The following is a 27477-nucleotide window of genomic DNA, read 5'->3' as shown; positions in this document are numbered from 1 at the left end:
TGGTTCCTGCCTTTGGCAAGGGAAAACTGGTGTATAGAAGGTTAGCCAGAATGTTAAGGACGCCACAAGAGCCAATATTTGCTGTAAACAGACCAACACACGTGCATAGTAGTTTTTCCGTTACTACTGAGCCATGAACAAACAGTATAGACTGGTCCCTGACGTGATTCACCTGATATTGCTATCAGGAACACTCACTTCATCACGTACCACATATCCATAGGCATATAGGGTAATGGCAGCCCTATGCCTTCGACTGTATTAAGCTCTATGGGGAAATAACATGGGGTGCCATTAGTCTATATTAGTGATGCTAGTTTCTCCCACGAAGTAGGAAAAGCAATAGAGAGCTTTCAGATGGGATTGTAGTACGTCACACCCTTCCAAGTCTTACCGCTGTTCTGGTAGCCATATTGTGTGGCCTCAGCTTAATTCCTGCTTTAAACCCACCAATATGGCAGCGTAAATTATGTCACGAGACTCAGCTCCTCCTCCAACTGAAAGCTCTCTATATAACGTGACACTTTAGAGAACCGATATTCACAAATGAAATACCTCTCAAATACACGTGATAATCATTGACGTAATAACCACGTGTACTTGACAACAATCACTTAGAATTCATGCAATATCTACCTATTTATCATTCAATATTTTAGTAATGGAGGGCTCCCACAATATGTCTCCTTTTCTACACCTCCTAGGGAACAGAACAATTATGAAACCTATTCTTTTTATTTAATATCGTTAGAGGGATGAACTTGACAGTATTTTAGAAACCATCGAGAAAGTTCGTCTAGAAAATGGAGACCTGAGAATCCAACTTATAAATTTCGAAAGAGAAAATAAAAGCCTTTTTATGGGCATGAAAGAAATTTTAGAGGCCTTGAAAGAGGAAGATGGTAATTAACTTTGATTTTTCTGTTGTTTTAAAGTCTTTGAACTCGTGACTTTCAACCCAATTAGGCAAAGCTGATGTCGTATTAAAATGTCCAACCCTCGAGCAGCTGGTTGCCGCGATTGAAGTTAGGGAAATCGCGGGTTGTTACGATCCAATTTGGATCCTAAAATGTCAAGTTGACCAACTTCAAGGTCAGAATGAGGCCTTACGTGGCGAATTGAAAATTATTCGGCAACAAGCCATTAGCTCAATGAATAAGCTAAATAAGGCGGAAGACAAGGCAAGTACTAAAAAAAGCTACTCGATGGTCAAGCTAGGCTGAGGGCGGAATTTTAACTATTTAAAGGGAATGAGAAGCTTCGTTTGAAAAACCTCTGATTTATATAACAAAAGATAGAATTAATTACTGTGAATTCAAAAATATCAAGCTTTTAATTCTCCGATTTCTAATTATTTGGCAATATGCATTTGAAAATGCTTCATACGAAATTATTTGAAATCCACCTTTTATGAAATGAAAGGCTAAAACGTTTCCCGTAAGATGACGTCACAGATATATTTTTTCACGTGAGATGGTGCCACTCTCTCCGCTATCAGACCCAGAGTTTAGACTGGCGAGAAGCTCGAGACGCGTATAGGATTCCCGCGCTTTTTTTTCCTGACGTCATAGTGATGTCATCAAACGGGCGAACAAGCTCGACAAGACAAAATTATTGATATATAGAAACTGAGTTTTCGTGATTTTCCAATGGATTTTAAAAATAGAAACTTTGGTTCAATTATATTAAAAACTTGATATTTTGAAAGTAGAGACTTGAAAGTGTAACGTAATTCCACTTTCGTGGTCAAATATGATATGAAATGAAATTGTAAATTCGCACTCCCTTTAAAGGTGGTTTAATTCTGTTAAAGCAATTTTAATTTTACAGTTACGAACAATGGGTAATAGCCCGTTTAGTCCAACCAACAGTAGATTATCTGATGCATCTGAAATTCACGCAGACGTGAAATCTGATAAAATTAGTGTTTCCAAAGCTAGTGATAAATTGCCATCTTCTCCAATTAGATCTGAATCGGTAAGAAGTTGTTTTTTACTTTTAATATATAAATGGTGCTCCAACAGTGTGTTCTCTGGGCCATTTTGAGTCAAAAATGTTCTATGACATTTGGCTGTCCGGGTCACAGTTTACAAGCAAATTAGTTGCTTAATTAACACATTGTAAACTATGTATTTATTGCAGGAAATAAGCAACAGATCTGATGTAGACATGAGTGAAGGTGAAGTAATGACAAGCCCAACTCACCAGTCGCACAACACTGCTAGTGTGCCATTACTTTATAAAAACATCCTGTCTGAATGGGAGAAATTTCACAGTGAAAAGCGGACTTGGGTTGAAGAATGTGAGAGAGAAATGCAAGTCCGGGATACTTTGAAAACGAGATTGGAGGCTTTTGAGGTATGTAAATAGCGTTGCTAAAATGTTTTAAACACTTCAAGTTCAGTTTGCACTAGTGGGAAAGCACTAGCATGTCAAATTTTATGTGGGGAAATATCCAGTTTGTTAAGGAAAATATTTTCACCATATATGTGTGCGAGATGGTGCTTATATCACCGTTGTGACAGGGGTCTTCCTTAAATTATCGTTGATATTTTAGGGGTCAGTCATAAAATTTTTATGATAGAGAAAAATTTCATCCTAAAATTAACGTAAATGTTTTTGGGGCTATTTACTTTTTATTGAATCTTTCGGTTTGATTGTATTGATGACAACAAAATAAATTATTTCAATTAAAATAATTCAGTTAGAGTAATAAAAACGTATACTTACAATCCGCGACCTTGGCCCAAATACCTAAGCAGTCGACAGGGTCACGGGGTTGAACTTTGTTTATTTTACGGTAATAAAAGCGCCCCCAAGCGTGAAACCACGGCGAACTAAATTGGTTAAAAAAATATTCTCGCTACGCGACACGCATGGGCCTAGTTCATTTCGGAGGCTCCGGTGCGATTAATTGCGAATTGTTTCGGTATTGTTCGATTAATTGAAAATTGTTTTAGTGTGAACTAAGTTCTTTATGACGGCCATTAAAGGTCCCCTAATATTCTTATCGAAATTACAATTGACAGAATCTTATATTAACACTTGAAAAAGACGAAGATGAAATGAAAAAAGCCTTGGCTGAAGCTGCGTTGAAAGATTCACAGCTTGTTTGTAGAGTAAATTTTTTATCGAGGAGACTTGAAGTTTCCGCTGCATCAGAAAGTGATCTAAGGAAAGAAAATGAAGCTGTCAAAAAAGAGTTGTTGAGCCTCGAACTGAATAGTCTGGAGAAAATGAAATACTTACTACGATACAAGGTATGTTTAATTCCAAATATCATGATGTTACTATAAGCCTATCATATGCTCCATAAGTATGAGTCGAAACAAGATCTCATTCAAGTTCGGTCTATATTTATATCGACATAACCAGCACTATCAACTGTTGCTCTAGTAAACATTTCTCCTAATTCTGGAGTCAGTCTCCTCACATCGAGATCGAGAACACTTTCAATAAATAATGAATGGATAGTCCACCAGGTGGTGTTAGTGTATCGATAAAATGGCGGGAATATGTTTTTTAGGGAGGGGCCTAGGTGGCCTTGATGGTAGCGAGGATGAAGGTAAACTCGTAGTCTCGAACGTTCTCTCTTTACGTGAATGAGATCTTCGTCGAAAGGATAGTTTCAATGAACACACATCCTACTGCATCTCGTAGTTAGCCCAGATGGGCATCACGTATTGGTGTATACATCGTAGAGTGGCGTCACTTGGTGGTGGTGTATACATCGTAGAGTGGCGTCACTTGGTGGTGGTGTATACATCGTAGAGTGGCGTCACTTGGTGGTGGTGGTGTATACATCGTAGAGTGGCGTCACTTGGTGGTGGTGGTGTATACATCGTAGAGTAGCGTCACTTGGTGGTGGTGTATACATCGTAGAGTGGCGTCACTTGGTGGTGGTGGTGTATACATCGTAGAGTGGCATCACTTGGTGGTGGTGGTGTATACATCGTAGAGTGGCGTCACTTGGTGGTGGTGTATACATCGTAGAGTGGCGTCACTTGGTGGTGGTGTATACATCGTAGAGTGGCGTCACTTGGTGGTGGTGTATACATCGTAGAGTGGCGTCACTTGGTGGTGGTGTATACATCGTAGAGTGGCGTCACTTGGTGGTGGTGTATACATCGTAGAGTGGCGTCACTTGGTGATGGTGTATACATCGTAGAGTGGCGTCACTTGGTGGTGGTGTATACATCGTAGAGTGGCGTCACTTGGTGGTGGTGTATACATCGTAGAGTGGCGTCACTTGGTGGTGGTGTATACATCGTAGAGTGGCGTCACTTGGTGGTGGTGTATACATCGTAGAGTGGCGTCACTTGGTGGTGGTGGTGTATACATCGTAGAGTGGCGTCACTTGGTGGTGGTGGTGTATACATCGTAGAGTGGCGTCACTTGGTGGTGGTGGTGTATACATCGTAGAGTAGCGTCACTTGGTGGTGGTGTATACATCGTAGAGTGGCGTCACTTGGTGGTGGTGGTGTATACATCGTAGAGTGGCATCACTTGGTGGTGGTGGTGTATACATCGTAGAGTGGCATCACTTGGTGGTGGTGGTGTATACATCGTAGAGTGGCGTCACTTGGTGGTGGTGTATACATCGTAGAGTGGCGTCACTTGGTGGTGGTGTATACATCGTAGAGTGGCGTCACTTGGTGGTGGTGTATACATCGTAGAGTGGCGTCACTTGGTGGTGGTGTATACATCGTAGAGTGGCGTCACTTGGTGGTGGTGTATACATCGTAGAGTGGCGTCACTTGGTGGTGGTGTATACATCGTAGAGTGGCGTCACTTGGTGGTGGTGTATACATCGTAGAGTGGCGTCACTTGGTGGTGGTGTATACATCGTAGAGTGGCGTCACTTGGTGGTGGTGTATACATCGTAGAGTGGCGTCACTTGGTGGTGGTGTATACATCGTAGAGTGGCGTCACTTGGTGGTGGTGTATACATCGTAGAGTGGCGTCACTTGGTGGTGGTGTATACATCGTAGAGTGGCGTCACTTGGTGGTGGTGTATACATCGTAGAGTGGCGTCACTTGGTGGTGGTGTATACATCGTAGAGTGGCGTCACTTGGTGGTGGTGTATACATCGTAGAGTGGCGTCACTTGGTGGTGGTGTATACATCGTAGAGTGGCGTCACTTGGTGGTGGTGGTGTATACATCGTAGAGTGGCGTCACTTGGTGGTGGTGGTGTATACATCGTAGAGTGGCGTCACTTGGTGGTGGTGTATACATCGTAGAGTGGCGTCACTTGGTGGTGGTGTATACATCGTAGAGTGGCGTCACTTGGTGGTGGTGTATACATCGTAGAGTGGCGTCACTTGGTGGTGGTGTATACATCGTAGAGTGGCGTCACTTGGTGGTGGTGTATACATCGTAGAGTGGCGTCACTTGGTGGTGGTGTATACATCGTAGAGTGGCGTCACTTGGTGGTGGTGTATACATCGTAGAGTGGCGTCACTTGGTGGTGGTGTATACATCGTAGAGTGGCGTCACTTGGTGGTGGTGTATACATCGTAGAGTGGCGTCACTTGGTGGTGGTGTATACATCGTAGAGTGGCGTCACTTGGTGGTGGTGTATACATCGTAGAGTGGCGTCACTTGGTGGTGGTGTATACATCGTAGAGTGGCGTCACTTGGTGGTGGTGTATACATCGTAGAGTGGCGTCACTTGGTGGTGGTGTATACATCGTAGAGTGGCGTCACTTGGTGGTGGTGTATACATCGTAGAGTGGCGTCACTTGGTGGTGGTGTATACATCGTAGAGTGGCGTCACTTGGTGGTGGTGTATACATCGTAGAGTGGCGTCACTTGGTGGTGGTGGTGTATACATCGTAGAGTGGCGTCACTTGGTGGTGGTGGTGTATACATCGTAGAGTGGCGTCACTTGGTGGTGGTGGTGTATACATCGTAGAGTGGCGTCACTTGGTGGTGGTGTATACATCGTAGAGTGGCGTCACTTGGTGGTGGTGTATACATCGTAGAGTGGCGTCACTTGGTGGTGGTGTATACATCGTAGAGTGGCATCACTTGGTGGTGGTGGTGTATACATCGTAGAGTGGCGTCACTTGGTGGTGGTGTATACATCGTAGAGTGGCGTCACTTGGTGGTGGTGTATACATCGTAGAGTGGCGTCACTTGGTGGTGGTGTATACATCGTAGAGTGGCGTCACTTGGTGGTGGTGTATACATCGTAGAGTGGCGTCACTTGGTGGTGGTGTATACATCGTAGAGTGGCGTCACTTGGTGGTGGTGTATACATCGTAGAGTGGCGTCACTTGGTGGTGGTGTATACATCGTAGAGTGGCGTCACTTGGTGGTGGTGTATACATCGTAGAGTGGCGTCACTTGGTGGTGGTGTATACATCGTAGAGTGGCGTCACTTGGTGGTGGTGTATACATCGTAGAGTGGCGTCACTTGGTGGTGGTGTATACATCGTAGAGTGGCGTCACTTGGTGGTGGTGTATACATCGTAGAGTGGCGTCACTTGGTGGTGGTGTATACATCGTAGAGTGGCGTCACTTGGTGGTGGTGTATACATCGTAGAGTGGCGTCACTTGGTGGTGGTGTATACATCGTAGAGTGGCGTCACTTGGTGGTGGTGTATACATCGTAGAGTGGCGTCACTTGGTGGTGGTGTATACATCGTAGAGTGGCGTCACTTGGTGGTGGTGGTGTATACATCGTAGAGTGGCGTCACTTGGTGGTGGTGGTGTATACATCGTAGAGTGGCGTCACTTGGTGGTGGTGTATACATCGTAGAGTGGCGTCACTTGGTGGTGGTGTATACATCGTAGAGTGGCGTCACTTGGTGGTGGTGTATACATCGTAGAGTGGCGTCACTTGGTGGTGGTGTATACATCGTAGAGTGGCGTCACTTGGTGGTGGTGTATACATCGTAGAGTGGCGTCACTTGGTGGTGGTGTATACATCGTAGAGTGGCGTCACTTGGTGGTGGTGTATACATCGTAGAGTGGCGTCACTTGGTGGTGGTGTATACATCGTAGAGTGGCGTCACTTGGTGGTGGTGTATACATCGTAGAGTGGCGTCACTTGGTGGTGGTGTATACATCGTAGAGTGGCGTCACTTGGTGGTGGTGTATACATCGTAGAGTGGCGTCACTTGGTGGTGGTGTATACATCGTAGAGTGGCGTCACTTGGTGGTGGTGTATACATCGTAGAGTGGCGTCACTTGGTGGTGGTGTATACATCGTAGAGTGGCGTCACTTGGTGGTGGTGTATACATCGTAGAGTGGCGTCACTTGGTGGTGGTGTATACATCGTAGAGTGGCGTCACTTGGTGGTGGTGTATACATCGTAGAGTGGCGTCACTTGGTGGTGGTGTATACATCGTAGAGTGGCGTCACTTGGTGGTGGTGGTGTATACATCGTAGAGTGGCGTCACTTGGTGGTGGTGGTGTATACATCGTAGAGTGGCGTCACTTGGTGGTGGTGTATACATCGTAGAGTGGCGTCACTTGGTGGTGGTGTATACATCGTAGAGTGGCGTCACTTGGTGGTGGTGTATACATCGTAGAGTGGCGTCACTTGGTGGTGGTGTATACATCGTAGAGTGGCGTCACTTGGTGGTGGTGTATACATCGTAGAGTGGCGTCACTTGGTGGTGGTGTATACATCGTAGAGTGGCGTCACTTGGTGGTGGTGTATACATCGTAGAGTGGCGTCACTTGGTGGTGGTGTATACATCGTAGAGTGGCGTCACTTGGTGGTGGTGTATACATCGTAGAGTGGCGTCACTTGGTGGTGGTGTATACATCGTAGAGTGGCGTCACTTGGTGGTGGTGTATACATCGTAGAGTGGCGTCACTTGGTGGTGGTGTATACATCGTAGAGTGGCGTCACTTGGTGGTGGTGTATACATCGTAGAGTGGCGTCACTTGGTGGTGGTGTATACATCGTAGAGTGGCGTCACTTGGTGGTGGTGTATACATCGTAGAGTGGCGTCACTTGGTGGTGGTGTATACATCGTAGAGTGGCGTCACTCGGTGTGTACTCGGTCATTAATTTACTCTAAACAGAAACAATCGCCTTCTCAAGCACGAAAGAGAATCACAGTAGACCATAACTCAATTATTTTGTGGTGCAGCAGCAACAGTGCCTTTCATTTTGTCTTATGGAGAATTCCAATTGTATAATCCCTTACGTTAACCCGTATAGGGTTAGGATTGTATCATGGACAAAGCAATACTGAAGGACGAATGGCAGCCCAAAGAGCCCCATACTAAGCGACTAAACAACCAACGTTAAGCTTACTTCCCCCTTTTCAGCCCCAAAATGGAGGGGGGGGGGTTATGAAAAATACTGAGTCAAATCCAGGAAAAACCTAGCGCCATCTATACATCCCCCTTTAGAACGTTGATTCCCCCATATGCCCCCCACTATCCGGTTTGCTACTATCTACCGCTAGAAGGCGAATTAACCCTTACTAAAATATTGCATGATAAATAGGTAGATATTACATGAATTTCACGTGATTGTTACCAAGTACAAGTGAATATTACGTGACACAACGTGTCAATGATTATCACTTGTGTTTGAGAAGTATTTCATTAGTGAATACCAGCTCTTTAAAGTGTCACGTTAGATGACTTTTCATACTCAAGGTGATTCATGGGTGACACTCGCATCACTTTTATATACCCATGGATATCGGTCACGTTCAAGGCAAAGCCTTTATGAAATGAGGGTTCCTGATAGCAATATCAGGTGAATAACATCCAAAAATCACTTCGGGGCTCTGTCGATACTGTTTGTTAAGAACTCAGTGAGCGCATGTCGGATGAATATCTGACATCAAGTAACACTTCACTGGGTTTATGTACACCTTGTTGAATATTGGACATTCAATATTCACCCGAATTACACCAGCCGCGCACATCACAAACATTCGTGAATTAATGTACAGTCCGCCGTTCATCCAAGAACCACCAACAGTAATTTATATGAAACGTAGCGAATATTGAAGATTCGATATTCACCCGAAATTCACCAACTGCATATACGTGAATTAATGGTTTATCATTTATGTCTGGTGTATCTCAGATAAATAATGGGTGACAAATTATCATTCATGCCAGGTGTATCTCAGATCAATAATGGGTGACAAATTATCATTCATGCCAGGTGTATTTCAGATCAATAGCGACTGATAAATTACCATTTATGTACTGAGGTTGGTGAATATTACACATTCAAGTTTCACCAGAGATATACCAGCTGCACTCGTCAGAAACATTCAAGAATTAATGTGAGGTCCGCGATTCAGCCAAGAATCACCAACATATAAACCATAGTGAATATTGGAGATTCGATATTCACCCGAAATTCAGTAACTGATATATGTCACACACTTAAACGAATTAATGTTTTAACATTTATGTTTGGTGTAACCTTTGGTGTTACTCAGTTGAATAGCGAGTGATAAATTATCTCTTATGTCAGATGTATCTCAGATCAATAAGGAGTGAAACATCAGTTTTGACAGGTGTATCACAGATCAGTAGCGAGTGACAAAGTGTCATTTATGTCTGGTGTATCTCGGATCACTAACGAGTGATACATTATCATTTATGTCTAGTGCATCTCAGATAAATAATGGGTGACAAATTATCATTTATGTCTAGTGTATCTCAGATCACTAACGAGTGACAAATTTTCATTTATGTCGGGTATATCTCAGGTAAATATCGAGTGATATTACTTAGATCAGAGATCAGGAGTAACTTCTGCTTAGATCAATAGCGAGTGATACATTATCATTTATCTCAGGTTTATCTCACATCAATAACAGGTGATATCATTTGTGTCGACATTTATTCGGCCCTATCTTGGTATGATAGTGCTTCCTTTAATTCGTATTATAATAAAGATTTTGAATAAAAATGAAAGATAAGATCAGAAGTCTTTTTCATTAAGTTTGTTAGCTGAGAAATAAATATATTTTTTTCGTTTTAATTATCATTTAAGCATAATAACAGATGACCAATTTCGTAGTATGCCTTATTTTACATTTCCCATAATGATAGATAAGCCTGTATCTCGTAATTGAATGAATCGATCATTGCGTCCTCGGATTTCTAAACCAATCGTGGATATCGAAGCAATGTTCAATTATCGTTAAGTGCAGCCACTTGACACCGTCCATATTTTTCGAAAACCGCCCAACATGCGGGGTTTCGTTTGAATGGGATGTTTGAATTTTGGGTACAGCCGAATGGGGGAGAACCTTCGTGTGTCACTTATATTAGGTGTATTTCAGATAAACTAGTGATATAATATCAACTATTTAAGGTGTATCTCAGGTCTATCGCAAGCCAAAATTTGTCACTTTTATCAGGTGTATCCAAGGTCTGTTGCAAGAGATAATTTGTCACGTACGTTGGGTCAATAACGGGCGATTATTTGTCATTCATGTCGGGTGTCTTTCGGGTCCATGGCAAGTGATTATTTGTCATTCATGTCGGGTGTCTTTCGGGTCCATGGCAAGTGATTATTTGTCATTCATGTCGGGTGTCTTTCGGGTCCATGGCAAGTGATTATTTGTCATTCATGTCGGGTGTCTTTCGGGTCCATGGCAAGTGATTATTTGTCACTCATCTCGGGTGGCTTTTGGGTCAATAACGGGTGATTATTTGTGATCTCAGGCCAATAACGGGTGATTATTTGTCATCTCAGGCCAATAACGGGTGATTATTTGTCATCTCAGGCCAATAACGGGTGATTATTTGTCATCTCAGGTCAATAACGGGTGATTATTTGTCATCTCAGGTCAATAACGGGTGATTATTTGTCATCTCAGGTCAATAACGGGTGATTGTTTGTCATCTAGGGTCAATAACGGGTGATTGTTTGTCATCTAGGGTCAATAACGGGTGATTGTTTGTCATCTCGGGTCAATAACGGGTGATTGTTTGTCATCTCGGGTCAATAACGGGTGATTATTTGTCATCTCAGGTCAATAACGGGTGATTATTTGTCATCTCGGGTCAATAACGGGTGATTGTTTGTCATCTGGGGTCAATAACGGGTGATTGTTTGTCATCTCGTGTCAATAACGGGTGATTGTTTGTCATCTCGGGTCAATAACGGGTGATTATTTGTCATCTCGGGTCAATAACGGGTGATTATTTGTCATCTCGAGTAAATAACGGGTGATTATTTGTCATCTCGAGTAAATAACGGGTGATTATTTGTCATCTCAGGTCAATAACGGGTGATTATTTGTCATCTCGAGTAAATAACGGGTGATTATTTGTCATCTCAGATCAATAACGGGTGATTATTTGTCATCTCAGATCAATAACGGGTGATTATTTGTCATCTCGAGTAAATAACGGGTGATTATTTGTCATCTCGAGTAAATAACGGGTGATTATTTGTCATCTCGAGTAAATAACGGGTGATTATTTGTCATCTCGGGTCAATAACGGGTGATTATTTGTCATCTCGGGTCAATAACGGGTGATTATTTGTCATCTCGGGTCAATAACGGGTGATTATTTGTCATCTCGAGTAAATAACGGGTGATTATTTTTCACTCATGTCTTTTGGGTCAATAGAGGTTGATTATTTGTCACTCATGTCCAGGGGCGTCGATCATAATTTTTCCCAGGGGGGGCTGGGGCCCAAGGCAACACCAGGGAGCTAAGCCAAAATTTTTTATTCCTTATAGGAAAATATGAAACATAGGATTTTGTTGTAGAAAAAGGGTGTTTTATGGGATATATAGTACCAAAAATCCTCATATGTAAACCTATTTTCATTTTAAACTGTGTAGAAAAGTCTCATCAAAAGAATAATCAGATTTTACTTCGAAAAAAAAACACTTAATGAAAATACTATGTGTAAAAATTCCCGAGCGAGCGAAGCGAGCTCCGCAATTTCGCTGTCTTTAAATTTTATCTCGATGAAAGAGCTAAATTTTGACAAATTTGGCATTTAACTATACGAAAACTTCGACTTTGTCAAGAGTATAGGATATAAGGCTAAGTTGAGAGTATAGGATATAATAGGACCTTTCATGAAATTATAAGATAATATGGGATAGGTTCAAATATATAGTATTTTATAGAAAATATAGGACCGCTGGGCTCCCTGCAATATAAAAAGAGTCCGTTTGGTTCGACCCAAGACTCCTGGAGAATTCGGTCGCTCCAACCTCCTATTTGCAGTCACTGATTGGCGTTTCTAAGCGATGCCAAGTGGTTGGTATTAAAAAATCCAGCCCGAAAACCTTTGCGCACCTCCGCTCTGAATATAATCTTGCTACATCCATGTGTAGTAGAAAATGTTTATGAGGAATTTAGGATATATATTCTATATCGATATAAATACAGACCTAATCGTAAATAGTGAAATAGACTACTAAAGGCCATTTATATTTTCCTTATAGGGTAAAAAGAGTGAGCGTGGGGGACCAGTCTCGGCCGACTCACAGTGGCACCCAAATTAAACGTTGCTTCCCAGAGGGGGCCCAGCCCCCTCTCATTTTCCCCGTGGGGGCTCAGGCCCCCACTGCCCCCACATGATCGACGCCCCTGCTCATGTCGAGTGGCTTTTGGGTCAATAACGGGTGATTATTTTTCACTCATGTCGGGTGGCTTTTGGGTCAATAACGATTGATTATTTTTCACTCATGTCGGGTGGCTTTTGGGTCAATAACGGGTGATTATTTTTCACTCATGTCGGGTGGCTTTTGGGTCAATAACGGGTGATTATTTTTCACTCATGTCGGGTGGCTTTTGGGTCAATAACGGGTGATTATTTGTCATCTCGAGTAAATAACGGGTGATTATTTGTCATCTCGAGTAAATAACGGGTGATTATTTTTCGCTCATGTCGGGTGGCTTTTGGGTCAATAACGGGTGATTATTTGTTATCTCGAGTAAATAACGGGTGATAATGTGTCATTCGTGTCTTTTGGGTCAATAGAGGATGATTATTTGTCACTCATGTCGAGTGGCTTTTGGGTCAATAACGGGTGATTATTTGTCACCTCGAGTCGGGTGGCTTTTGGGTCAATAACGGGTGATTAATTATCTGTCATCTCGGGTCAATAACGGTTGATTAATTATCTGTCATCTCGGGTCAATAACGGGTGATTAATTATCTGTCATCTCGGGTGATATTTTACATCTCGGGTCAATAACGGGTGATAATGTGTCACGTATGTCGGGTGTCTTTTGGGTCAATAATGGGTGACAATGTGTCACTTATGTCGGGTGTTTTGGGTCAATAATGGGTGATTATTTTTCACTCATGTTGGCTGTCTCTCGGGTCAATAACGGGTGATTATGTGTCACGTATGTCTAGTGAAAAATGAGTGATCAGGTGTCACACAGGTTTATAACGAGTGATAATATGACTCTTATCACAAATGACAATCAAGTGTAAGTCACGTAATTTTTACGTAAATGGTCAACGTGAAATATAAATAAATAGCAGGCCTATATTGGACTAATTTTAGGCAATAATTGGAGGTCTATTTTTGGGTAAGGGAACAAGTATTTTTCAACTTTCTCCCTCTGCCATCCGTCCTTCAGTATTGCTTTGTCCATGATTGTATATATAATGTGCCTTAGCGTGCTAATTGGCTGTGCTTATTTTAGGAGAGGGCTCATAGTAAAGTGTTAAATATGCAAAAGGCCTTGGATGATTCTATACCAGCGACAGAGCTGGAAATTGCAAATCGTAGCTTCCTAGATCTTAATACAAATTATCAAAAGCTCCTTCAAAAGCAAAATGAAGATAACTCGAAGTTTCAAGAATACCAAGAGAAAGAGGTAGGCCTAAGATCATACATACATTACTATATACCAGAATAACCAGGTTTTTTTACATACATAAAACCTTAAATGTATATTACCGTGTTCCCAAAGTTGTTGTATATTATACTTATTAGCTTAGCTAATGGGACATGAAAACGGGCAGCGTAATTATGGGACTTGTAAACTGGCAGCGTAATTATGGGGCTTGCAAACTGGCAGCGTAATTATGGGGCTTGTAAACTGGCAGCGTAATTATGGGACTTGTAAACTGGCAGCGTAATTATGGGACTTGCGAACGGGCAGCGTAATTATGGGACTTGCGAACGGGCAGCGTAATTATGGGACTTGAAAACGGGCAGCGTAATTATGGGACTTGAAAACGGGCAGCGTAATTATGGGACTTGTAAACTGGCAGCGTAATTATGGGACTTGCAAACGGGCAGCGTAATTATGGGACTTGCGAACGGGCAGCGTAATTATGGGACTTGAAAACGGGCAGCGTAATTATGGGACGTGAAAACGGGCAGCGTAATTATGGGACGTGAAAACGGGCAGCGTAATTATGGGACGCGAAAACGATCAGCGTAATTATGGGACGCGAAAATGATCAGCGTAATCATGGGACGTGAAAACGGACAGCGTAATTATGGGACGCGAAAATGATCAGCGTAATCATGGGACGTGAAAACGGACAGCGTAATTAAGGGACTCGAAAACGGGCAGCATAGTTATTCAACGTGAAAATGGGGTGCAAACGCTAATATTTTATTGTATTGTCGTGACGTTTATGAATAAAAAATAGCATTGATACTTATCAAAACCTTTTTTCAGGAGCTAACCAAGAAATTAAAATTAGAATGTGATAAACTTAAAATAGATAATCGCCTCTTAAATGAGAAAGTCAAAATTCTTGGTAAGCACTTCAAATTTTTACGAAATTTCTTACGTAACTGGTAACCTTACAGAAAATGACGCAAATATGGATGAAGCTAGTTTACAAAATGAACTGCGAGTTACTATGTTAAAGGAAGCCAATGAACGACAAAGAGCCGATCATCTTCTATTGCAACACGAGCAACTCAAACAAGTTTTTGATAGCATGGATACTAGAAATTCTGAACTGGAAAAAAAGTTTGCCGAGCTGACCAGAGAGGCAGTGGACATCAAAAACAGAGAAAGAATACTTAAAGAAAAGTTGAATGGTATGTGTAGATGTTACGGATGTTAAGCCAAATGTCCAGAAACCCCACTTGTACTGTTTACAATTGACGTGAAATTTATAATTGTGGAAAGAAATAAGTGAAGAAACTGGATCTCTGACGTATCTTTTAACTATTCGACTCATTTACAACACACAGCTGAATTAAAGGGACTGTAAAGAAGGCATCGGCGGGTGGGTAAAAATTATTTGAAATACGTCAGAGGGACGTGGCTGAGGAGAGGCGTGGTTCAAAGAAACTTAGTTCGTTTTATTTCGAAAACTACCACTTCATTGAATTGGCGCTGCAATCTCGCGAAAAACAAGGACTAGATGTCAAGTTCCACTCTATGAGGAGCCTTTGTATCTCGGTATCACGTGATGTCTGTGACGTATTTCAAATAATTTTTACCCACCCGCTGATGCCTTCTTTGCAGTTCCTTTAAACATTAGAATAGAAACATTATGCTGAACTTAAAGGCAGTGTATGCTCCTTTGGCGCTTCCAAACATGGATTAACTAACGCTAGGGGTTGTTCGTTCCCCCTAAAAGATAAAGCATGCGTATTCCAAACGCCCCCTAGCAGCAACTACTATCCCTAACAGGAAGTTACAAGAAAGTTGGACCAAATGTCACCTGCCCTATGACGTCAAAATTGAAATCCTGCCTAAATTGGGCGCCGCCATCTTTAAAATCCGCAAAAACGATTTATTTTGACGAGAGATGGCGCTATATCAACATCCGTTTTGGTCCAATGAGTTGGGGGAATGAGGAAGGGAATCAGGGAATAATTCGGAACATGTAGTTGGCGATAGCAAGACATGGGAAACCCGTTTAGTGAACAATCCCTAGCGTTAGTTAATCCATGTTTCAAACATGCTTGGTAATCCTCTGCACATTAACTTAATTTGTCAAAGGCAGGAACCAACCCTTACGAAAATAATGGGTCTTCATTTAGGAGCAGTTTAGACCAATTGCTTTTTTCACGTTGTTAAGAGGTTTAAGACCTCTTCTAGACATCTAGAATACTTCTATTTGAGGTCTTTTAGAAGTATTCTAGACGTCTAGAAGAGGTCTTAAACCTCTTAATAATTTGCACCTGCGCGAAACCATTTTTAGTCTGATTTTAAGATGGTCTACAGACCTCTGTTTAGAATAGCCCTATACAACGTCTGTTAAAAGTATGGTTAGAAGATGTCCCTGAGAGGTCTGATTGGAAAATGCTCTCTAGAAGTCTGAATATTAGATGCTCTGTAGAAGTCTGAATAGATGATGCTCAGCAGAAGTCTGAATAGATGATGCTCAGCAGAAGTCTGAATAGAAGATGCTCTGTAGAAGTCTGAATAGAAGATGCTCTGTAGAAGTCTGAATGGAAGATGTTCTCGAGAAGTCTGAATGGAAGATGCTCTGTAGAAGTCTGAATGGAAGATGTTCTCGAGAAGTCTGAATGGAAGATGTTCTCGAGAAGTCTGAATGGAAGATGCTCTGTAGAAGTCTGAATGGAAGATGTTCTCGAGAAGTCTGAATGGAAGATGTTCTCGAGAAGTCTGAATGGAAGATGTTCTCGAGAAGTCTGAATGGAAGATGTTCTCGAGAAGTCTGAATGGAAGATGTTCTCGAGAAGCCTGGTTGGAAGATGTTCTCGAGAAGCCTGGTTGGAAGATGTTCTCGAGAAGCCTGGTTGGAAGATGTTCTCGAGAAGCCTGGTTGGAAGATGTTCTCGAGAAGCCTGGTTGGAAGATTTTCTCGAGAAGCCTGGTTGGAAGATGTTCTCGAGAAGCCTGGTTGGAAGATGTTCTCGAGAAGCCTGATTGGAAGATGTTCTCGAGAAGCCTGATTGGAAGATGCTCTCGAGAAGTCTGAATGGAAGATGTTCTCGAGAAGTCTGGTTGGAAGATGTTCTCGAGAAGCCTGGTTGGAAGATGTTCTCGAGAAGCCTGATTGGAAGATGTTCTCGAGAAGCCTGATTGGAAGATGTTCTCGAGAAGCCTGATTGGAAGATGTTCTCGAGAAGCCTGATTGGAAGATGTTCTCGAGAAGCCTGATTGGAAGATGTTCTCGAGAAGCCTGATTGGAAGATGTTCTCGAGAAGCCTGATTGGAAGATGTTCTCGAGAAGCCTGAATGGAAGATGTTCTCGAGAAGCCTGATTGGAAGATGTTCTCGAGAAGCCTGATTGGAAGATGTTCTCGAGAAGCCTGATTGGAAGATGCTCTCGAGAAGTCTGAATGGAAGATGTTCTCGAGAAGCCTGGTTGGAAGATGTTCTCGAGAAGCCTGATTGGAAGATGTTCTCGAGAAGCCTGATTGGAAGATGTTCTCGAGAAGCCTGATTGGAAGATGTTCTCGAGAAGCCTGATTGGAAGATGTTCTCGAGAAGCCTGATTGGAAGATGTTCTCGAGAAGCCTGATTGGAAGATGTTCTCGAGAAGCCTGATTGGAAGATGCTCTCGAGAAGTCTGAATGGAAGATGCTCTCGAGACGTCTGATTAGAGGATAAATTCAAGTCGTCCGATGTTTAAGAGAAGTTCGGGCTGAGTCACGGAATAAACGTATATAATATTTTTTCAATCATCACAATTAGTATAAGCATTTTAGGTATTTTTATTTAAATGGTAATGTCTTCGTGTACATTTCCTTCAATGTCACTCCCACTTTGTTGCTCAACGGCGAGGGACTTGCCTTTCCCAATAGATTCTTCATTTGAATCATCTGCTCTGCTGCTAGGCTACAATAATCGGAATTATTTCACTATCATTTAAAACTTAGAACACCATAGAAGAATAAATCTTTTTTTTTAGATTTACCATTTTTCGTTGTTTATAGTCTCAATTAAGTTGGCCATTTCAGATATTTCAGGCGTCGTTGGTAAAATCTATAAATATTTACATGCCACAAATAGAATATTAAGTATACTTTGCCCTGCTTACTATTAAAACAGCATAAAATATTTACTTGGTACAATTTAGTCAAACGATGCAGGTTTAGTATGAAAATTAATCCGATGATACCTGACAGATCTTTTAAAAACGGGAATATGGAAGCGCGAAAAAACCGTTATGTACATAACCGGCAGGCTCTCACCCGACTGTGGCTCGATGCTCGAACATTCATTTCCCGCCTTTTTATTTTTGCACACGCCAGATGGCGTTTGCAAAAATTTTAGTCTATACGGGACAATTGACGAGGGGAAAGCCACTCGGCAATAAAGTCTTTCTGAGGGTGTAAGATGGGAAGGGTATTACGCCGTTTAACGCGGAAATACACTCGGGATTACTTTTACAGTTTTTATTTCAATATTAGAACGGATTAAAGGCATATCGCCCGAATTTACGGCATTAAAACTTCCAAAGAGGTAATACCGGGGGAATACGCCAGTGGCTGATCCCTCGGACGAGGTTGTTCGCTTTTCGACTCTTTCGAGCGATGTTCGGGGCTCGCGAGGTTCGCCTAGGCGCCTCGCTATCACGGCGATTCGATATTATGTACGTAGGTAACCTCGTATTTTAAGCTTAAGATGATACTGAGTGGAGATTGCAGCTGTGAAGAACCGCGCGCTGTAAGGGGCGCCTCAGCTTTATCGGGAGACAGACGGGAGTCTATAGTAATGTACGCGGGAAGCTAATATTTTCAGTCGGCAGCTCTAAGCCTTTGCTTAACTGAATTTTCTACTTTGATTTAAATATAAATTTTTTAAGCTAAGTATGATTTTTGTGATCTATATGAAACCATTTTTGTTCGCAATATATTCTTTTACTAATAGCTCAAATGTTGTTTATTTACTACTTGAAGTTCCGATATAATTTTATAAACATATTAGCATCATTAGCCGAGCCGATATTGTAAATTAACGGATGTCAATATCATAGGGGTGTGCGAGCCCTGAATTTTCAGTTTCGAGCCGAGCTCGAGCCTTGAAAATTTTTTCTTATCGAGCTTCGAGCCGAGCTTTGATTTTCTTATCGAGCTCTCGAGCTTTCAGGTTTAGTCAAAAATCGGGTTTCGAGCCTTATCGAGCTTTCGAGCCTCATCGAGCTTTGCAAACCCATCTTTCACACAGTCGAAATAATCCCATATTTTGCTTTTACGGGGCCGCTTAGTGCCTGGTTCTTGATTCAAAATTTGGTCTTCATTGTCTTGATCACTATTTTGAATTAGTTCTTGACTATTTTCGAAAGTTGGGTCGTCTTGACCATCTAGGCTAACATCTTGACTATCATCTATGCTAATATCCCGACTATCTTCTTCGCTGGCTTCCATATCAGAAGCTTTAATGTTTGTTAGTCTCTGATTATCTGGTATCTTTAACTTTTTAGTGAGTTTTAAATTGTTTTATACTAGTTTTGAATTCTGTTTATACTAGTTTTGAATTCTGTTTTATACTAGTTTAGAATTCTGTTTTATACTAGTTTAGAATTCTGTTTTATACTAGTTTAGAATTCTGTTTTACTAACTTTTAATTCTAATTTAAAATAAATTCTACAAACTGACCAAACTTCCCATTATCCCTGAAGCTTCACCAAAACAAAGGACTTTCTACCACCGAATGGCAAATCGCCTATTTCCTCCCACAAAACAACGCGGCTAACGTAGGATGATGAAATAATTTCACGTGCTTCATGCATGCTACGTATCAAACTATAGAGCCAATCAAAAGTCGTCTTAGAACTGCTTCTGTGTCACACCATTTCAAGAGCCAATAAGAATTAAGCTTACTTAAACCCCTGTGCAGATCGAAAAAGTAGGATTTCGCGCATCCAGGGTTTTTGAGAGATGGTTGGGAACTCAATTTTGGCTATCGAGCTTTAATCGAGCTTTGGGCCAAGGCTCGAAAACTTATCGAGCTTTTCAAAAATCGCTTATCGAGCTTCGAGCCGAGTACTCGGCTCGAAGCTCGATCGAGTACTCGAACCTTTTCGAGCACTCGCACATGCCTACAATATCAAAGCTTAACCAATATTTTAACTCAATGAATCTAAAATAACAATATAATCTTTAATATTTAAAAAATATTCAGGTAGTATATTATGAAATATTAATTAAAAGACGCAGTAATTGTCTCGATTAGTAAAATCAATTGTCGGTAAGTGTACTCATACAAATGGGCAATTGATTTAAGTTCCTAAATAAAAACTAGTTCAAATAAAACGAAAATTATATATTTCTCTTTTAATATCAAAAAACGTTAAACTTCTATTTTAGAGCTGAAAATTAAGAATTAAGCAAAGAAGCTGGAAATTTTTGTGTCAGAAAATAATAAATTTTATATTCTTTTAAATTTAACATGATATATAAAAAATAAAGAATAGCATGATATCTTTTCCAGTAGAAAATTGTTTGATATTGATATTTTAGTTTCATTGATTTTAAATAAATTGTTTCTGACATCGGTTAATTTACGATATTGGCCAATTGATCATCACTAATAGTTTAAATAATTTCAATTAAACGGTTCAAAACATTTAGGATAAGCTAAGTTTTATAATGAGTAAAATTCTAATTTTAAATTTATTTATCGTAAATAATCAATTTGCCGTAGATAATTATCGTAGATAATTAATTTATCGTACATAATTAATTTATTACCTTAGTATAATTTATGCTGAAATAAAAATACCGCAATGAAAGAGGAAGTGACGTACATATGGGATGGGTAAATGTTTGGCGGGAGATTCAAATGTCGATTTGGATTTGGGTTAGAAAAATAAGAGAATACGGTTTTAAGTACCCACTCTATATGGACCCAACCCTATTGTTTAGATTTAGATTTGGGTTTCTAATCATTTAAATTTTTAGAGAATAGTGTCCCTGCATACTTTTGAAGTGTTTTTCTTATTTCCGCTCTCGCGAATTTCCTGGAGGCTGAAAGTATTTGACTTATTTTCGCCCCTTTTCAACCTAGTCTTGCTGTGAGTTATCAGGGTTCATACAAACCTGGAAAAATCAGGGAAATAATATAAATGACAAAAACCTCAGGGAAATTTAGAATTTTTAGTAAAATTCAGGGAAATCAGGGAACTTTGCGTCAAACAGAGGCCGAGTAATTAAGCAAAATGTTCATGATATGAACATACCCTCAATTGGATTAATATTTCACTAATCTTTGGAGGCTCATAGCTCTGGTTCTACTAGAGATAAGGGGATGTCCTTCGAGTATGTTATAATCTTATTTGCCCCCATCCAACGATACTAAAAACTAGGGATTTCGTCAAACAGGGGCCGAAAAATTAAGCAAAATGTTCGTGAATATTCCCTCCATAGGATTAACATTACAGTATACTTTGGAGTAGGGTTGTAAGTCGGAAAATTTTCCGCGGAAAATTTTCCGGAAAATGACCGAGCTATATTTTTCCGGAAAATTTTCCGTATTTTTCCGCTACCGGTTTTTCAATTAAAAAGTTAAAACTTTAAAATTTTTCAATTGCCTTTCTTTTCAAAACATTCATTATTTTGTTTTAGGTGAATTCGGAGGGGTAAAAAATTGTCCAAGGGCACAGAGTCTAGTGACCCCTATTCTCTATAGGAAAAGCTCACTCATTTGCTATCGCTTGCAGGCATAGGGTTACTGTTTGCTCTTATGACGGTATAAGGCGTTAGAGAGTCGAGACCTAACCGTTAAGAGACCCAAGTGAAACTAAAATTATCAGGCATAAAGGATAGTGATCGTCTGCGTCATTGTAAGGGAAACGAGGTGTTATGTTGTTAATGTTATTAAGCTTGTTAACCCTGTTTAAAATCACAAATTATGGGAAAATCAACCAGTAATATTTGGCGGTACTTTAATAAATCTACTAAAGATGGCAAAATAACTGGGGAATGTTTTAAATCTTTAAAAGTTGGATAAATTGACTCAAAGCTCACATAATTGCTAGTTTTATATTTTTCCGATTAGCGGAAAATTTTCCGCGAAGAGGAAAATTTTCCGGAAAAGTTTCCGGAAAATTTTCCGCGTTTTATTTTTCCGGAAAATTTACAACACTACTTTGGAGGCTCATAACTCTGATTATATTAGAGATACGGGGATGCCCTTTGATTATGTAATTGTCCTATTTACCCTTCCTCCTTCGTTAACATTTGCTCCATAGGATGCTCCATATACGGGAAAAATCTGGGAATCTCAGGGAAGTATATGGGGAAAAACCTGAAATCTCAGGGAAATTTGTTTTCCAAAGTTTTATGAACCCTGCCTATTATGTCGGTTTTCTTTTTAGCAGGAACGGAAATAAGGTAACTTTGAGACACTTATAGGGGTCACTGCCTGACTGGACCAATGTCCTAAACATTGATTGGGTGTGCAAAAATGTCCTGGTTGCTGGACCAGCTTGTTATTATACTTCCACGCATGCGTCAGGCTGTTTCTAGGCTAGAAACCTCTTATTTTTAGACCTTCTCACGCTTTCATGTTTTTTCCTTTGACCTTCTACAGTGTGCATGTTCATTTCCCGCCTTTTTCTTACACAACCTGGCTGTTTCTAGGCTAAAAACCTCTTATTTTTGGAACTTAAGCAAAAAGTCTCGAGCTTTAATTTCTAGACCTACAGTCTGCCCTTTTAAAGGTACTTATTTTAGACCTTTTAAACTGTTCGAACGGAAAACTTATACGAGTTTAACGCTGCTAAGAATGAAAAGACATAACTGTTTCATTACATACCAAAATAGCGACGGTGGCTTCAACCGAACCCCAGAATATTTTGCTATTGTTAAGAAACTGATAGTTGATGATTGCTTTACAACGGAGACCTAGCCTTCTTAAATCGACATCCCATAAAAATGGTTGTTTACACTAGAAATGATGGTACAGAAATAATTTCTGTCAATAATATTAATTCGCATCAGACTTCTGTTTGGGTTGGGGATGATATTTTTCTAAATGACATTGTTAACGTGTTGGAATATGACAAGATCATGAATAAACATAGACGTCTGAAAATGTAGATCATGATTTTCTGCGTCTATAACGACTTGCAGCTTACGACGTTATCCTTAACCCTGAGCATAAGCGTGTATAAGACTGCTTAAACATCTTAATATTAGACCGGACTCAAAAACGTACCTCTTGGAAAGAGGTAGAATTAAAACCTTTAAGTTGGTCTACAAGGGCAACAGATTTTAGGTGTCTTCTTTAACCCTGAACATAGGCGTCTTTAAGACGTCTTAAATATCTTAATGTTAGGCCGGACTGGAAAGAGGAAGAATGAAGATCTCAAAGTGGTCTACAAGAGCAACAGAATTTAGATGTCATCCTTAACCATGAAAATAGGCGTCTTTAAGACGTCTTTAAACATCTTATCTTAGACCGGACTGAAGAACCTCTTCGAAAGAGGAAAAAGTAGGACCTCTATGTTGGTCTACAAGGGCAACCGTTTTAAGATGTCATCTTTAATCCTGAACATAGGCGACTTTAAGACGTCTAAGCATCTTAATCTTAGACCGGACTGAAGAACATCTTGGAAAGAGGACGAATTAAGACCTCTAAGTTGGTCTACAAGGGCAACCGTTTTTAGATGTCATCTTTAACCCTGAACATAGGCGTCTTTAAGACGTCTAAACATCTTAATGTTAGACCGGACTGAAGAACCTCTTCGAAAGAGGAAAAAGTAGGACCTCTATGTTGGTCTACAAGGGCAACCGTTTTAAGATGTCATCTTTAATCCTGAACATAGGCGACTTTAAGACGTCTAAGCATCTTAATCTTAGACCGGACTGAAGAACATCTTGGAAAGAGGACGAATTAAGACCTCTAAGTTGGTCTACAAGGGCAACCGTTTTTAGATGTCATCTTTAACCCTGAACATAGGCGTCTTTAAGACGTCTAAACATCTTAATGTTAGACCGGACTGAAGAACCTCTTCGAAAGAGGAAAAAGTAGGACCTCTATGTTGGTCTACAAGGGCAACCGTTTTAAGATGTCATCTTTAATCCTGAACATAGGCGTCTTTAAGACGTCTAAACATCTTAATGTTAGACCGGACTGAAGAACCTCCTCGAAAGAGGAAAATGAAGGAGTCTATGTTGGTCTACAAGGGCAACCGTTTTAAGATGTCATCTTTAACCCTGAACATAGGCGTCTTTAAGGCGTCTAAACATCTTAATGTTAGACCGGACTGAAGAACATCTTGGAAAGAGGAAGAATTAAGACCTCTAAGTTGGTCTATAAGGGCAACCGATTTTTGATGTCATCTTTAACCTTGAACATGGGCGTCTTTAAGACGTCTTAAGCATCTTAATGTTAGACTGGACTAAAGAACCTCTTGGAAAAAGGAAAAGTTAGGACCTCTATGTTGGTCTGTAATTTAGGGAATCCAGAACTGCTCTTGGCTAAGACCGTGCAAAGACGTATCATAAGCCTAAAATGGATCTTAAGTTAGACCATCTTAAAACTAAAGCTAAATAAAGGTCTTATAATAGCCTAAAATAAACCTTCGATCATCCCTATTTTTAACTTAGACTAATCAAGAACAAAATAAGACTTCTTTTAGTGTTTAAAGTGCAAGAATAGACCATGTTTAGACCGATTTATTTTCGTAAGGGAATCAAAACTCATTCTCGAGGGCGGAGCTAAAACTAGCCTTTACCTAGTTTAGCTAGCTAGTTAGCTCCAGCCCTCGACTATGGCGGCATCTAGTGGCATTTGTTTGAACTAAAGCACTGCTTTGCTAATTGCTTTAAAGGAACCGGTCCTGCATTTTTGTTTTAAGAACAAGACATGAACTCGAGCAATACCGTCTAGGTCACTTTATTTTTACTAACGAAACGAACTTTCAATGAAAGCACAATATTTGAAGCGTTGAAAGCTTTCCTTCAGATTTGATGACTACAGTACCTATTGTAATTGAAATTCTTGGTACTTGTATTCATATATAAAAATTGTACGCTCATTTCCCTTATTTTAAATGGTGACTACAAACACGCGTTATTCTATTTTACATTAGATTGTGTCAGTAATGAAGTATACAACGCCTTGAACGCAAAAGTGAGCGAGTTAGAATGCAAAGAATTGAGGTTAAGAGAAGATGCTGATCGCTATAAGGCAGCTTTGGAATCTGCCAAGTATCAAATACAAACAGTTGAAAGATTCAGGGAAGTCACCGAAAAAGAACTGGAAATGACAAGGAATTTACTCTTGGATATGCAAGCCTCTAGTGACGAGAAGTTATCATCTGGTAAGTCTTCAGTAAGGGGCGGATCACTCTTCATTTGCCGGCTCTATACGAGAAATGGTGCATAGTCTTTAAAACCCACATAATACTGCTATAGTCTCGACGTACTCGGCATAGTGTAAACGTGCTAGGCACTATAAATCTAAAAGCACTCGACGCTATCTTAAAAATCTCAACGCGTTGCAAAAGCTACTCGACGCGTTCCGAAAGCTACTCGACGCGTTTCGAAAGCTACTCGACGCGTTTCGAAAGCTACTCGACGCGTTTCGAAAGCTACTCGACGCGTTCTGAAAGCTACTCGACGCGTTCCGAAAGCTACTCGACGCGTTTCGAAAGCTACTCGACGCGTTCCGAAAGCTACTCGACGCGTTTCGAAAACTACTCGACGCGTTTCCAAAGCTACTCGACGCGTTCCGAAAGCTACTCGACGCGTTCCGAAAGCTACTCGACGCGTTTCGAAAGCTACTCGACGCGTTCCGAAAGCTACTCGACGCGTTCCGAAAGCTACTCGACGCGTTCCGAAAGCTACTCGACGCGTTTCGAAAGCTACTCGACGCGTTTCCAAAGCTACTCGACGCGTTTCGAAAGCTACTCGACGCGTTCCAAAAGCAATTAGACATCGGTGCAATATGAACATACATTTCGTATTCAAAACGTACTCGGCTCCCCTTACCGAAAAAACCACCTCTAAAACACGTCTTAGGTTGGGCTGAAGACGTTTTTTAGAGGTTTTTTTTCGGTAAGGGTCGTTTTAAACAGAATCAGGTATTCTAAACGGACTTTTGTGTTCTCTTGATCTAAACCGCGTAATCTGTGCGTTCCGCGTAGCGTAATTTGCGTACTCATGGTTTAAGCTGAATAATCTTCGCGTAATCGTAGATTACGTAATCGGTGTCCATTCAAATTTAAAGTTATCACCCCCTAGGTCTAAATATGGCCAAAAGTGCACACACAAACACTTTAAAAATTAAAAATTAATAAAGTTTATTAATATTGTCCACAGGTAATTTGCACAGACAAATCATAGGTTTTCAACTCAGTGAAACTAAACTGCAACAAGAACTAAACGCTGTCAAACAAAAATTGGATCAAAGTGAAAAACGGAACCAAAACCTACAGAAAAAGTATATAGGCCTACTACAAAATTTAATTCCCCAATAGCTTAATTGTATTAATTAATGCAGCATTATTAAAAATTAGGTGTGTTGACAAAGAAGACGAAGTGTACAATATTCATAGCCAAGCTAGAAGCAAAATACAGCTCCTGACTAGAATACTTTACGAACTGCGACGGCAATTTTCTTCGTCAATTCCTATTGTTAAACAAGAGGAGTTGATGAAGGAAGTTAAGAATCTCAATAATGAGAGAAATAATTTGGGAAAAGAATTAGAAAAAGTTAAAGAGGAAAATTCCAAGATTGACGAGGACAAAATGAAGCTAAGCGTAAAACTTCAATCTGCTAAGGAGTTGATACAGACACTGAAATCCGGCTCTTCAGTTGAAAAGATTATGGATTGGCATAAAAGGTAAGGGTTTCTCGAGAGGTCCGACATTCCCAAAAAAGCGCACGGGTTTTCGCGATTTCGAGAAAGATTTCGTGATTTCGAGAAAGATTTCGTGATTTCGTCAAAGATTTCGTGATTTCGCCAAAGATTTCGTGATTTCGCCAAAGATTTCGTGATTTCGAGAAAGATTTCGTGATTTCGTCAAAGATTTCGTGATTTCGCCAAAGATTTCGTGATTTCGAGAAAGATTTCGCGATTTCGCCAAAGATTTCGTGATTTCGAGAAAGATTAAGTGATTTCGAGAAAGATTTCGTGATTTCGAGAAAGATTTCGTGATTTTGAGAAAGATTTCGTGATTTTGAGAAAGATTTCGTGATTTTGAGAAAGATTTCGTGATTTTGAGAAAGATTTCGTGATTTCGAGAAAGATTAAGTGATTTCGAGAAAGATTTCGCGATCTCGCCAAAAATTTCGGGATTTCTTCCTTGATTTCGCGATTTCGCCAAAGACTTCTTTGATTCCGGGATTTCGCCAAAATTTTCTTCTTTGATTTCGCGATGTTTGCTAATAATTTCGAGATTTCTTCGTCGATTTCGCGATGTTTGCTAATAATTTCGAGATTTCTTCGTCGATTTCGCGATTTCACCAAAGATTTCGTGATCTCTTCATGATTTCACGATTTTGCCAAAAGATTTCGAAATTTCATCTTTGATTTCGTAATTTCGTGATTTTGTCTGAAAGATTTCGCGATTTTGCGAGAAGCGTACGGGATTTCGTGTAAATGTCGGACCTATCGGGTTTTATTTTTAATTATAAATCCAGGCT

General features: G+C 40.5%; 1 protein-coding gene across 3 annotated transcripts in view; it reads left to right on the top strand.

The window, feature by feature from the left end:
• Positions 1-27477, top strand: part of LOC149591733 (centrosomal protein of 290 kDa-like) — a 159425-nt gene that overhangs the window by 8501 nt on the left and 123447 nt on the right. For all 3 annotated transcript variants that reach the window (XM_089861735.1, XM_089861736.1, XM_089861737.1), the window contains exons 9-19: positions 752-902; positions 967-1181; positions 1831-1977; positions 2143-2358; positions 3030-3260; positions 13633-13806; positions 14623-14704; positions 14757-14993; positions 24920-25150; positions 26151-26271; positions 26348-26674. In XM_089861735.1, the coding sequence (XP_089717861.1) occupies positions 752-902; positions 967-1181; positions 1831-1977; positions 2143-2358; positions 3030-3260; positions 13633-13806; positions 14623-14704; positions 14757-14993; positions 24920-25150; positions 26151-26271; positions 26348-26674 (2132 nt within the window). The remainder of the gene's footprint in view (positions 1-751; positions 903-966; positions 1182-1830; positions 1978-2142; positions 2359-3029; positions 3261-13632; positions 13807-14622; positions 14705-14756; positions 14994-24919; positions 25151-26150; positions 26272-26347; positions 26675-27477) is intronic.

Source organism: Phalangium opilio, unplaced genomic scaffold (assembly GCF_054372755.1).
Source record: "Phalangium opilio isolate 3A_F unplaced genomic scaffold, DU_Popi_V2 ptg000500l_1, whole genome shotgun sequence".
In the NCBI taxonomy this organism is placed as follows: domain Eukaryota; kingdom Metazoa; phylum Arthropoda; class Arachnida; order Opiliones; family Phalangiidae; genus Phalangium; species Phalangium opilio.
Note: the sequence above shows the minus strand (reverse complement) of the source record. Positions and strands in the feature narration are given on the sequence as shown.